This window comes from Gracilinanus agilis, chromosome 2 (genome assembly GCF_016433145.1).
Source record: "Gracilinanus agilis isolate LMUSP501 chromosome 2, AgileGrace, whole genome shotgun sequence".
Lineage (NCBI taxonomy): Eukaryota > Metazoa > Chordata > Mammalia > Didelphimorphia > Didelphidae > Gracilinanus > Gracilinanus agilis.
In genome coordinates, this window is record NC_058131.1 from 581,927,179 (window position 1) to 581,939,565 (window position 12,387).

At 40.1% G+C, this 12,387-nt stretch overlaps 1 protein-coding gene across 1 annotated transcript in view; it reads right to left on the reverse strand.

The window, feature by feature from the left end:
* Positions 1-1,280: 1,280 nt before the first annotated feature.
* The window catches only part of FAN1 (FANCD2 and FANCI associated nuclease 1), a 42,374-nt gene continuing 31,267 nt past the window's right edge, over positions 1,281-12,387 (reverse strand). The window contains exons 10-15 of the mRNA XM_044665399.1: positions 9,634-9,798; positions 8,982-9,144; positions 4,862-4,965; positions 4,108-4,302; positions 2,747-2,875; positions 1,281-1,505 (exon numbers count right to left, since the gene is read on the reverse strand). Of these exons, the coding sequence (XP_044521334.1) occupies positions 1,368-1,505; positions 2,747-2,875; positions 4,108-4,302; positions 4,862-4,965; positions 8,982-9,144; positions 9,634-9,798 (894 nt within the window). The 3' untranslated portion in view covers positions 1,281-1,367. The remainder of the gene's footprint in view (positions 1,506-2,746; positions 2,876-4,107; positions 4,303-4,861; positions 4,966-8,981; positions 9,145-9,633; positions 9,799-12,387) is intronic.

Here is a 12,387-nt window from a genome sequence, read left to right on the forward strand (position 1 = left end):
TCAACTACTTGCTATATGGTATTCCAACCAGATTTGTAGCTCCTTAGTCTATAGGCACTAATCTCAACAGTGTATGGTCTGTATTTTCTAATGAATCATATGAGTGAGAAAAAAGGCATTAGGATATATTTGTGATACATGGGGAGTTATTTCCTGTATATAAATAAGGATAATTCCTGGATTTGCTAAGTGTGTTGACAGAAGCCATAATATAGCTGACAGAAATAGGGATATTGTGCTAAGTGTATATTCTGTATGAGTAAGCCAGTGTTGCTGAAATGTAAAAATCCTATAGGAATGTGAGGTATAGAGTAGAAAGATAGGAAGGAACCATTATGAAAAACTTTAAATGTCAAAGTAGAGTTTATATTTGATCCTGAAGGTAATGGGGACCCCCATTCTCACGGAGAAAAGGTGATGTGTTTCAGACATACACTTTAGGTTATGTTGGAGTCGGGGGAAAAACAAGGCAAGGAAACCTAGTGAGGAGTGAGTGTCCAGAGTGTTCAGCAGTGTCAAATGCTATAGAAAGGTCAAGATTCAGAAAACTAATTGACTTGGCAATGCAGAGTTTATAGGTAACTTTGTAGAAAGCAGTTGTAATAGAAAGATGGAAGGTACAAGCCAAACTGCACAGTGTTTAGAAGAGAGAAGAAAAGTGGAACCATTAAATGCAGATGGCTTTCAATTTTAGTTGCAAAGATTTAACTACTGGGGGTAGTAAAGTCAGGAAAGATTTTTTTTAAGGAAAGATGCTTGTAAGTAGCAGGCAAGAGGCCAGTAGACAGGGAGTTTTAAAGAAAAGATGGGGGGAATAGATAAATTTGGAAAAGATTGAATCAAGGGTGCACTAAGAAGGGTTGGCTTTGGCAAGAAAAAGGCCACTTCATCATTCAAGGTCAGTGAAAGAGGAGATAGTAGAGGAAGATGATCTTAAAGATGCAAGATGAGGAGGGGGAAAGGGAGCACTTCAGCAAATACCCTCAACAGTAAGTATTCCAACCTTGCTCCATGAAACATGCAGCATCAAACCAAAAAAGTCTGATTCAAAAATAGAATATATGTGCGGAAAAGAGGAGTCGGCATGTAATACTGTGAGGTAGGTGCTAATGTCTCTATTCTAACCTTTCTAACCTTAGCACTGCCAAATTCTCTGGATCTATGGACGAGTCTAAGAATGGATTGAAAAAAAGTAAAAACTACTTTGGCCATATACGTGCTACATATACACTAAAGTGAGTACTTAAGCCTGGTAACAGAAGCAGTCAAAATTAAGCATGTAAACTGTAGCAGCAACATTTTATTTTTTTAAGAAGAAAAAACAACCAGCAGCAGAAAGTGACAAAACAACCCAAGTTCCGTAATCTCTAGCTGAGGCATTTGCTCTTAGCTCCAACTGCGACCACATGACAGACTTCTACTTGGGCTCCCAATTGTTGCAGTTCATCCAACCAAATCATCTGCTTGTGGGAAAGACGATCGTTGGGCCCTTTAACTTCTACCAACTGGGGGAAAAATGATTAATGCTTTACGTGAATAAGTGAATATGTCAAAATTTATTGTATTTTTTAAAATAACCATTCAAAAGGCATACTTTATTGGCTACATAAATTCATAAAAGTTTATATGATGAAGAAAATACTTCACAAGAACAATTCTTGGTGGGGTGAGGGGGACAGGGAGCCTCATGACAGTGATTTATGCCCAAACATAAAATATATTCATGTTTGAAGGATTAAGTCTAGGAGACATTCAAGCTATGTATCTTAGGACAGGAATGCTATGTGATCCCATTATTGGACATATTCCCTAAAAAGATCAAAGAAAGAGGAAAAGACGTCAGACACTTCCCAGCCATGTGACCCTGGGCAAGTCACTTGACCCCCATTGCCTAGCCTTTACTGCTCTTCTGCTTTGGAGCCAATACACAGTACTGACTCCAAGATGGAAGGTAAAGGTTAAAAAAAAAAAAAAAGGAAAAGGGGGTGGTCTAAAGGAGGATTTGAGGAGGAATGATAACGCTATTAAAACTTTGATAGTGATTACTATTTCTATCATTACAATGAGAGTGATATGATATAAAAAATACAACAAAGGCAGTAGAAGGGAATACAGACAAACAGAGCAATGGTGATACTGTGTGTGAAATTTAACATTTTTTTTAAAACCAAGCTTGATGTATTAGACTGCCTTCACACTTTCAAATACAGTTCTCTCTCTCTCTCTCTCTCATAAGAAAATGTTCATTTTTTTTCTTCCTCCCCTGCTCCTCAACCAAATATTCTCCGTTACTGCTTTAAATTCCCTCACACAGGTCTTGAATTTCCTCCCAAGAATATGTCTTCTTAAAAAGGGTAACAACCCCTTCCAGAGTCAGACAGTTAAGACTCCTGGCATTCATCTCCACTCATCTGCTTATTACCCATGCTTGGTTCTGAGAAATAAATGCCACATACAGCAAACCAAACTATAGCATTCCACCTAAAAATTGTGACTTTAATACCTTCCTTATTGTTTTGAAAATGATATTCATTAAAGTCCCTCAGTTCTTCAACTATATCACACAGCCAATGTTACCTTGGGAAATGCCCTCAGGAACAAGGAAGTCTATGGATTTGTACATTAGAAAGTCAAAACCAAGCTTCTCTCAGGTGTCAGAATTATTGGTAATTATCAGAAATTAAAGGTAAAATCAAAAGTGTTAATATAATTAGACACATGACTTTCAAATTCTATTATAGCTCACCTTAAAGTGGTTCTCCTGAGTATTCCATACAACGAGATCCGGGAGCCCCCCTCTGTGATGCCGAAGGTCTGTAGCTAGCCGTCTACACACGCCACTTAAGAAAGGTCCTCTGAGACAGGACACCAGGTCCTTTAAGGCAAAACATGAATTTCTTTAATCCATTTTGTTGGTTATAGTAAAAATCATTCCGTTCCTGTAATCTTAGTACAAAATAAAAAGTAGCATATTAATCCGATTCATCGAATCCCCAATATGGAAACCTTTAAAGGAAAATGTCAAAGCCTATAATGAAAAGGAAAGCACCATGGAATGAAGTCCTGGGTTCAAGTCTCACTTCCAATACATACTGGCCAGACAACCCTGGGCAAGTCAATGTACCTTTAAGTAGCTCCTGCAGCTCTCTAAGACTAACTGAAAGACTTTCATCAGTGACAGGAGTTCCTTATGCCAGTGAAATCAGACCCTGAGGGGGAAATTCACTGAAACACAGAAGCAAGTACAGGTCCCTCAGGTTTTTTGTAAGAAAAAGATTTGGAGCTTAAAGTCAAGTCAATCTGAGAATACTGCTGGGAACACAAAAAAATGGGGTGAGAAAAAATGAAGGGTTGAGGACAAGGCCAGGGTTATGAACTTGGGAGAATGGAAATGAACATCATATGATGTCACATAGACAGCTAACTGTACTTCATGTAATTCTTGCTCCCTAATTTTTATTTTTATTTGGACCTGCTATAAGTTTGACACAAGGGGGGCAGTTGGGTAGCTCAGTGGATTAAGAGTCAGGCCTAGAGACAGGAGGTCCTAGGTTCAAATCTGGCCTCAGACACTTCCCAGCTGTGTGACCCTGGGCAAGTCACTTGACCCCCATTGCCCACCCTTACCACTCTTCCACCAAGGAGCCAATACACAGAAGTTAAGGGGTTAAAAAAAAAAAGTTTGACACAAAGCCATCTCAAACTTTGTAGTATACATAATTTTGTTTCCCTGGAGCATTAATGAAATTGTAAGTGATCTACAAGGCAAAAAAGAAAACATCTACAGAATTGAAAACCTTATAAATTTATGTAGAAAAATATAAATCCTACTTCTATGCATCTAAATCATGTTTATATAGAATTTCACATGAAATACCAATTAATAACAAACAACTGAATCAAAGGTGTGAGTGTATCTATCAAATCTCATCTAAAGTGGAGACCTCCCCCCCCCCCCGAAGACTAAATGCTTCCAAAAGTATACAATAACATGTAGGGAATTCAGTAATCTTGGAAGTACTCATGGACGTACAACAAAACGGGTTTTCAAAACCAGTATCTGAACAAATTCATGGTAGGATGGCAGACGCTTCACTTCCCCTTCACCTGTGCTTGCTGAAGAGAAGAGAACCTGTCCCAGGTGACTCCGGATGCTACTTCGCCCTCGTGAGCATTCCACACATTTGCAATCCACTCTCTCAGAGTCTCAGGAGAAGCCTCATGAATCTTCTGGAGCCTGGACTCGATCGCATCGCGTCTGTTTTCATAGAAGCTGTCAGTATACAAATCCAATGGGAAGGCCTGCACAGAAATGTAAATAGGCTCTGAAATAGGGTATCCAATTGGAATTATATTAACAGAAAAATTTTAAAACTCATGTTTTTATTTATTAAGAATATTTTTCCATGGTTACATGATTAACTGCCATGTTTTTAAAGATTAATTTAAATAAAATGCTATTCACATCTAAATCTTTTTTCTAAAAAGATAATGGATGCATCCATAGCAGATAGATGTGTAAAAGCAATTTTTTATAGCTGATATAACCTCAAAAGGTCTTTTAGGCTAAATAGTGAGAGTTTACTAGATACTCAAAAGGCATATTAGGAATTCATAAGATTGAACATTCATTTACTAATAATTATCAGTAGAAGTACAGAGTACAAAATAGTATGGTATAGTACATAGTAATAGCATACAGTATAAAAAAAGATTATTTTAGACTATTAAAAATTTTTAAATATTTTCAATTCCTATTAATATATGAAACTAAATTGCCAAAAAAACAAATTACAAAAAAAGAATTGCTTACCTAAAGAATGTATGGATATATATGTACATATATATTATATATAAATACCTGATAGGAATTTCTAAAAACATCTGGTATCCCATCCATAAAAATGATGTCCCAGAGCAGAAGGCTATACAATGTAATAAAGGTGGAGCCTTCTCCGTGAATACCTAGGGGGAAAGTCATATAAATATTCTGATTGGCCATTGCAAAATGGAAACCTGGCAAAATTTCGTTTCTTCCTCTAATTGCAACAAAAAAAATCTTGAAGCAGATGCATTTACCAAAAACTTAATTTTCAAGTTAGTCACAGAAATTTGTGTAAGGACCATCACATCGTGATGCATTGTGTATTGGTATTGCCATTTGATTATGTCAGGGAGCCTGGTTTGGAATAGCAAAATTCTATTCCCGAGAAAATAAAAAATCTTTATTTGCCCCAGAAATTACGAACTTTGTCTTTTTACACATTTCGAAGACCTAATGGAAATATCTGGAAGAAGTAAGTAGCATACTGAAACTCTGAAGAAAAGAAGGCAGAGTAAAGACATGGTCTAAGTAGGCAGAATCTGATCCCCAGTCAGTGCTAGTGGAGAGAAGAAAAGAAGCCTAGAGATGGCCGGAAGCTGGAGAGCTTCTGGAGACTTGGGCAAGTGTGCGCTCACTGCAAACTGAATACACCTAAGCAAGCGGCTGGCCCCGGGCAATCAGTAAGCATGGATTGCGGCTCTCCTTCGTGCTGGTGCCCTGCTATGCTCGGAGGATACAAAAAGAAAGCAAAGCCCGGCGCCTCCCTAAAGGGCTCTAAAGTGGAGACCCCGAGCAAGCTCCGCACGAGATAAATAGGAGGTCCCTGAGGGACGGCTTCAGAAGCCGCGCAGCTCGGGAAACCCCGAAGACGGACAGGACTCAGAAAGCCGGGGCGGACAGCAGGAGGGAGAGCGTCCCGTGAAGAGAGGAGCGTCTTGTTCACGGGTGTCACTAGGAAGTGGGATAGAAACCTTGGAGCTCCCAAGAGCTACATGGGCTGGACGGGTGAGGGAAGATACAGGGAGAGCCCTGCTGTATTTGGGGGGACCTCCTGGAGAGACTCTCTACCTAGCACTCTCGTTACCGAATGCCCTGGGACGCATTGGAAAAATAGGAAGTTCCCCCTCTTTCTTTTCACCTGCAGTGTTCAATGTTGGGATGTAAATCCTTTAAAGTCAGACCGATTCTCTTAAACCAGTCTCTGCCTGTATGAATGGTTATTATGTACGGATACTACTGCAATCCAATAGACTCAGTTAACAGGAGTTTGGGGAGTTTGCATCCTTAAAACACTGTCACTAACCATTTCAGAGGCTGCAGCTCATAAATGTTCTCATTATTTCCTTTTACTTTGTGGCAAACCTGGTCTGCTTGCCTTTTTTGTAATATGAGTCCAGACAACTTGTCTGAGATCCTTTTGGAGATTGGCTCCATTGGATAAAGTTTGCCTGCTGGCACAGAAATCCCAAGCATTCGACTCCCAAGTGCTTAATCCCTTTTCCTCGGAGCCTCAGCCCAGTTCAGGGCTTACTTGATATTATATTTAACCTACTTGTCCTGGGTTGGGTTTGGAATTCCAGTAAATGTCCCTGCAATGGCAGGTGTCCAGGGAAAATTCCAGGGGCCTCTGGGAATAGAGACCCAGAGGAAATCTGCCTGTAGTTCAAAGGGAATTAACTATGGTACAGGGACCCAGAGAGAAATTCCCATGTGCCTCGTGTAGAAAAGAATATCTTAAAAATCTATAGACCCCATTTGAATGGCCTTATGTGTTGATGGGATCAAAAAAGTTTTCGCCAAGGACAATTTGATGAGGAGTAAGATGTGGTCAGTTCTAGGTCCCAGATCCCCACAGAGAGAACTCTATATGACCTGGGAAATTCTGTAGGGACTAAGTTTTCCTTTTTGAAATAGGAAACATTATTTTCTTTTACAAATGAATCAATGATTAAACCTAAGATGTGGGGTGGGAGTAGAGGGGTTGCTCAGAGAAGCCCCTTTAATAGAAAAGGAAGAGGGCAAAGTATCCCAGAACCCCTAGAATTCAGAGCCATTTCTGTTATAGCACTTAGTAATTGCCTGAGCCCAGAGGAGAGGGGCTCCCTTTCCAGGAAAGGACCCAAATGGGGGGGATCAGCTGAATCAGTCCATTTTCTGACATGAAGGGTAAGAGCTGACTTCTAGTCCACCCAAGGTTTTTAGTCCTTGTAGTAAGAAGTCCACATGTCCAAGGAACATTGTAAAGGAACTTTGATAAAGAGGGCTTGGTTTTCCTTTCTTTTCCTTTTTCTCTAATGTACTGAGTTTTTTTGGGGGGTGGGGAAGACCTTCTTCACAAGCAACAAGATGGGGTAAATAATAGTTACATGTAAGCAAAACTAAGAACACAAAAGAAATTGAAGATGAACAAAGCACCAAATAGAAATCTTAGCTAAGTCCACCTTATTGAAGAAACTAGACTGGCTGTAAAAGAACTACCAAAGGGAAAAAAGAAACTGGTCCCAATGGGTTCAAAGGGGAACGCTAGCAAATTTTTAAAGAACACCTCTACTAAAGAAATTATTCTTTAAAATTTAGGAAAAAAATACTAAACTACTTTTATGAGACAATATAGTCCCAATTCTTAAACAGGGAAGGATTAAGCACAGAAAGAAAATGATAGACATCTCAAACTGGATGTCCTATAGAAAACTTAAACTCATCATGTCCAAAACCAAACTCAGTTATCTTTCCCCCAAACTCTCTTCTCTTCCTATCAAAAATACCACCATCTAGTGAATAGAGCAGAAGATCTAGAGATGGGAGGTCCTGGGTTCAAATCTGACCTCAGACACTTCCTAGCTGTGTGACCCTGGACAAGTCACTTAATCCCCACTGCCTAGCCCTTACCACTCTTCTATCTTAGAAATGATACTGAGACAGAAGGTAAGGGTAAAAAATAAAAAAGGACCAACAACCCTTCTGTCGCCTGGGCTTAAGACCCAGTGTCAACCTTTATTCCCCCTTTTCTCTCACCTCACCTCCCCAAATCTAATTAGTAGTAAAGTCCTGTTGTTTCTACCTCTCTAACATTTCTTGTGTTCGCTGCCTTCTCTGTTCTCACACAGTCACCACCCTGCTACAGGTGCTCATCACTGTTAGTTTCCCTGACCAAAAACACAAGTAGACAAGTGATAGGAACAAACAGTTCTCAAAATAAGAATTGGAAACTATTATCAATCACATGGAAGAATGTTCCAAATTATTATTTTTTACACCCTTACCTTCCTTCTTAGAATCAGTACTGTGTATTGGTTCCAAGGCAGTAGAGCCGTAAGGGTAGGCAATGGGGGTCAAGTGACTTGCCCAGGGTCACACAGCTGGGAAGTGTCTGAGGTCAGATTTGAACCTAGGACCTCCTGTCGCTAGGCCTGGCTCTCAATCCACTGAGTCACCCAGCTGCTCCCTATTCCAAATTATTAATGAGAAATGCAGATCAAAATAATTCTGGTGTTTTACTTCACATCAAACAAGTTGGTAAATTGGGCAAAAGCCACAATGAATACTTAGAAAGATTGTGGAAAGTCACACTAATACATTATTGATGGATGGAACTTAATCTAACCATTTTGGAAAGCAAATTTGGAACTTTGCAAATAAACTGACTACAATTTCTATACCCTGTGATGCAGAGGTATCCAAGGAAGTCACTGATAATGTGAAAGTCTCCATACCGGTACTCACAGCAGCACTTTTTATAAGAAATGGAAGTAAGTAAAGTAGATGCCCATTAATTGGAAAATGGATAAACAACAAGTGGTACCTGAATGTAATGGAATATTTCTGCGCAATAAGAAATAATTGCCACAGAAACGCATAGAAAGATTCACATGCAAAGCAAAGTAGAGACAGATAGCAATCTATACAACAACCAGAACAATGTAAATGGGAGGAAGGAAAATCAACCTCAGAGCTACTGAACTTGAGGCTTGACATCAAAGAAGAACTATGAGAAGAAACCAGGCCGTGCTGCTTCGTAGAGGTGTGAATCCATGAGTGTGACGCATTGCAGAGCATGCCAGATTTTTTAATGTGCTAATTGGATACAGGGGGAAATGGAAGGGATATACAAACAGAAGACATTTCATAAATTATTTTTTAAAGTTATTTATATTACCTTTGTCAAAGCCATTTTGCCTGTAATGGGCTAAAGCCAGCTCCTCGACAGAACACATGACTGTGGTCACAGTACATTCATCTCCTTTTGTATCCGTGTCCTCCAGCAGAAACACAGACTTTCCCATTCCACTTTGTGGACACATTTTCCCTTTTATAGTCACCTGAACAATATTAAAACAGATGTCAAAACATATTGGCTTATTTTAACACCATTTTTCATGCAGGAACAAAATACTCTAAATTCATGTAGCTACATTTTCAGGAGATCATTTAAGTCTATGGCTGATAAGTGTTCCAACAATAAGAAAAGTAGAGTTTATACTGTTATTCCCCCATCTCTACCCCACCATAGCATGTGACTGCTGGAATTTACTTCTTAGGAACCAACTCAGGATAAAAACCACAAGGATAAGAACTTTTATCCACTTGAAAGAAAGAAAAATACTGGACTTTGTATGTTTGGAGTAAACCACCACTCATAAAGATCGGAACATGAAAAAGAAACAATTTGTTCAAAATGTAAACACAAAGTTTCTAATACTGAAAGAGACAAAAAAAAAAAGATTGTTCTTACATTGTTGGCTATATAAAAGAGACAAAGTACTGTCAGTTCATCTTAACTACGTGGGAACCAAAGAAAATTCACTCACGTGGGTAACATCTTTAATAGTCATAACTGGCATTTTATGGAAAAGGTAGCTGAATTTTTTACAGCTTGGAGAATCTTTCAGTCGAATTGCTCGTTGGTAAAGAGAAAAACGATGTCCAGTTCTTACATGTGGATCCAACAGCCCTTCTGTGATACACTGAATAGCCTAGGACACAACAAAATGACACCTGAGAATCTTAAATATGCCAGACTTTTGCTTCGTTCAATGGGGTGCTTTGACTTACCCAGCTTTAAAAATGAGCAAAATAAACACTTCGAAAATTAGAGCTGCAGTACTGAACTTTGCTTTATTCAGTTTCTTGAAGTGAATGTATGATTATATTAACTATTAACTACATGATGTTAGTTGCCTCTATTATCTAGTTACAGAGCACAGTAAATACTGTCTCCTAATCTTTTTTTTTGTTGTTGTTTTTTTAAACCCTTGTACTTCAGTGTATTGTCTCATAGGTGGAAGATTGGCAAGGGTGGGCAATGGGGGTCAAGTGACTTGCCCAGGGTCACACAGCTGGGAAGTGGCTGAGGCCGGGTTTGAACCTAGGACCTCCTGTCTCTAGGCCTGACTCTCACTCCACTGAGCTACCCAGCTGCCCCCTCCTAATCTTTTTTAAACCCTTACTTTCCATTGTGTATTGGTTCTAGGGCAGAATAGCAGTAGAGACTAGGCAGTGGAGGTTAAGTGACTTGCCCAGGGACACCCAGCTAGAAAGTGTCTGAGACCACGTTTGAACCCAGGATCTCCCCGTCTCCAGGCCTGGCTCTCAATCCACTGAGTGACCTAGTTACCCCCTGGCTATTAAATTTTTATAAAGATCGACTTCCCGTTAAGATGGCGGCAGAGTAAGGAGCAGCTGCTCGATCTCTCCTAACCGAAGCATATAGGACTTTTCAAGGGGACATGAAAACGAATCCAGATGAATGAAGGAACCCCACTACAGGGCGCAGTGTTGAAGGTACGCAGAATCGGGGCATTTCCACGCTATAAAGGGGCAAAACAGCTCTCACTAAAACGTGAGAGGAAGAAGCCCCTTCCCCACCCCCCACACCGCACACCTCTCACAACGCCAATGCACAAGAGTGAAAACAGGATTGGGGCAACCAGTAAATCACTAGCAGCCCCGGGGCTTGTACCTGTGTGCTGCAAGATGAGGGACCCCAAGTGGCTGGGGGCTGCATGGACTTTCCCCAAGCATCCACGTGGGTGAAGGCACAGCCTCAGGCCAGGACAAAGATCTCTAACACAGGGACTTTCCCCAGCGCCTGAAGGCATTGCCTCAGGTGCGAATAAAGATCTCCAGCCCACAGATTTTCCCTACCTTCTGCATGGGTGAAGGCAGTGCCCTAAGAGTGTCTGTACCAGCAAAGGCAGTGCCCTAGGCTTGAATAAAGATCTCCAGCCCAGGCTTGGACCTCCAGTGAGGACCCCGTGCAGACCGGAGCTGAGCAGTGGAAGCAGCCCCAAAGACTGCTGAAGGAGCCTCGAGCAGAGGGGCAGACCAGGAACTACCAGGAGGCCTGACCCCAAGGACAAGGAGACCAGAGCCCCGGGAGCTTAGAAAGTGCAAGCACACCCTGAGTGTGAAGACAAAGCGGGAAAAGGGGCGGGGCTAACGATGGCAAGCCAAGAAATCCAGAGGAAGAAAAAGATTATCAACAAAAACTCTAGAACACTCGACAACTTTTGCACAGAGAAAATCCAGACAACAGAGGAGGACAAGTATCCAAACCTTCCCAAAACAATGAAAACTGGTCACAAGCTATGGAAGAGTTCAAAACTGAGATTTTGAAGAAGATGGAAGAGATCTGGCAAGAAAATAACAGTTTAAAAGGCAGAATTTTGCAATTGGAAAGTGAGGCTCAGAAATCAAATGAACTAATAAGCAAATTGAACACCAGAAATGACCAGATTGAAAAGGAAAACCAGTCCCTAAAGGCTAGAATTGAACAATTAGAACACAATGATCTCTCAAGACAACAAGAACAAATAAAACAAAGTCAAAAGACTGATAAAATAGAAGGAAACATGAAATATCTCAATGAGAGAGTGACAGACCAAGAAAACCGGTCTAGAAGAGACAATTTGAGAATTATTGGTCTTCCAGAAAAGGCAGAAATTAATAGAAACTTGGACTCCATACTTAAATTATTCAGCAAAAATGCCCTGAAGTTCTACAACAAAAGGGCAATATATTCATTGAAAAGATCCATAGATCACCCTCTACTCTGGACAAAGAAAAGTCAACACCAAGGAATATAATAGCTAAATTCAAGAGCTTTCAAGTAAAAGAAAAAATCTTACAAGAAGCCAGAGACAATTCAAATATCAAGAAGCACCAATCAGGATCACACAGGATCTGGCAGCCTCCAAGCTAAAAGACCAAAAGGCTTGGAACACAATATTCAGAAAGGCAAGAGAGATGGGTCTTCAGCCACGGATCAACTACCCATCGAAACTGACTATATACTTCCAGGGGAAAGTATGGGCATTCAACAAAATTGAAGAATTCCAAGTTTTTGCACAAAAGAGACCAGGACTAAATGGAAAGTTTGATACCCAACCACAAAAACCAAGAGAAACATGAAAAGGTAAATAAGAAACAGAGGGAAAAGAAAAAAAAAACTTATAATTCTTTAAATTTGACTCTTTAAGGGCTTAAATAAAATCTAATTATCTGTATTAATAGGTGGAGAAATGTTATGTATAATTCTCTGTAGTGAACTCTATTCACTATTA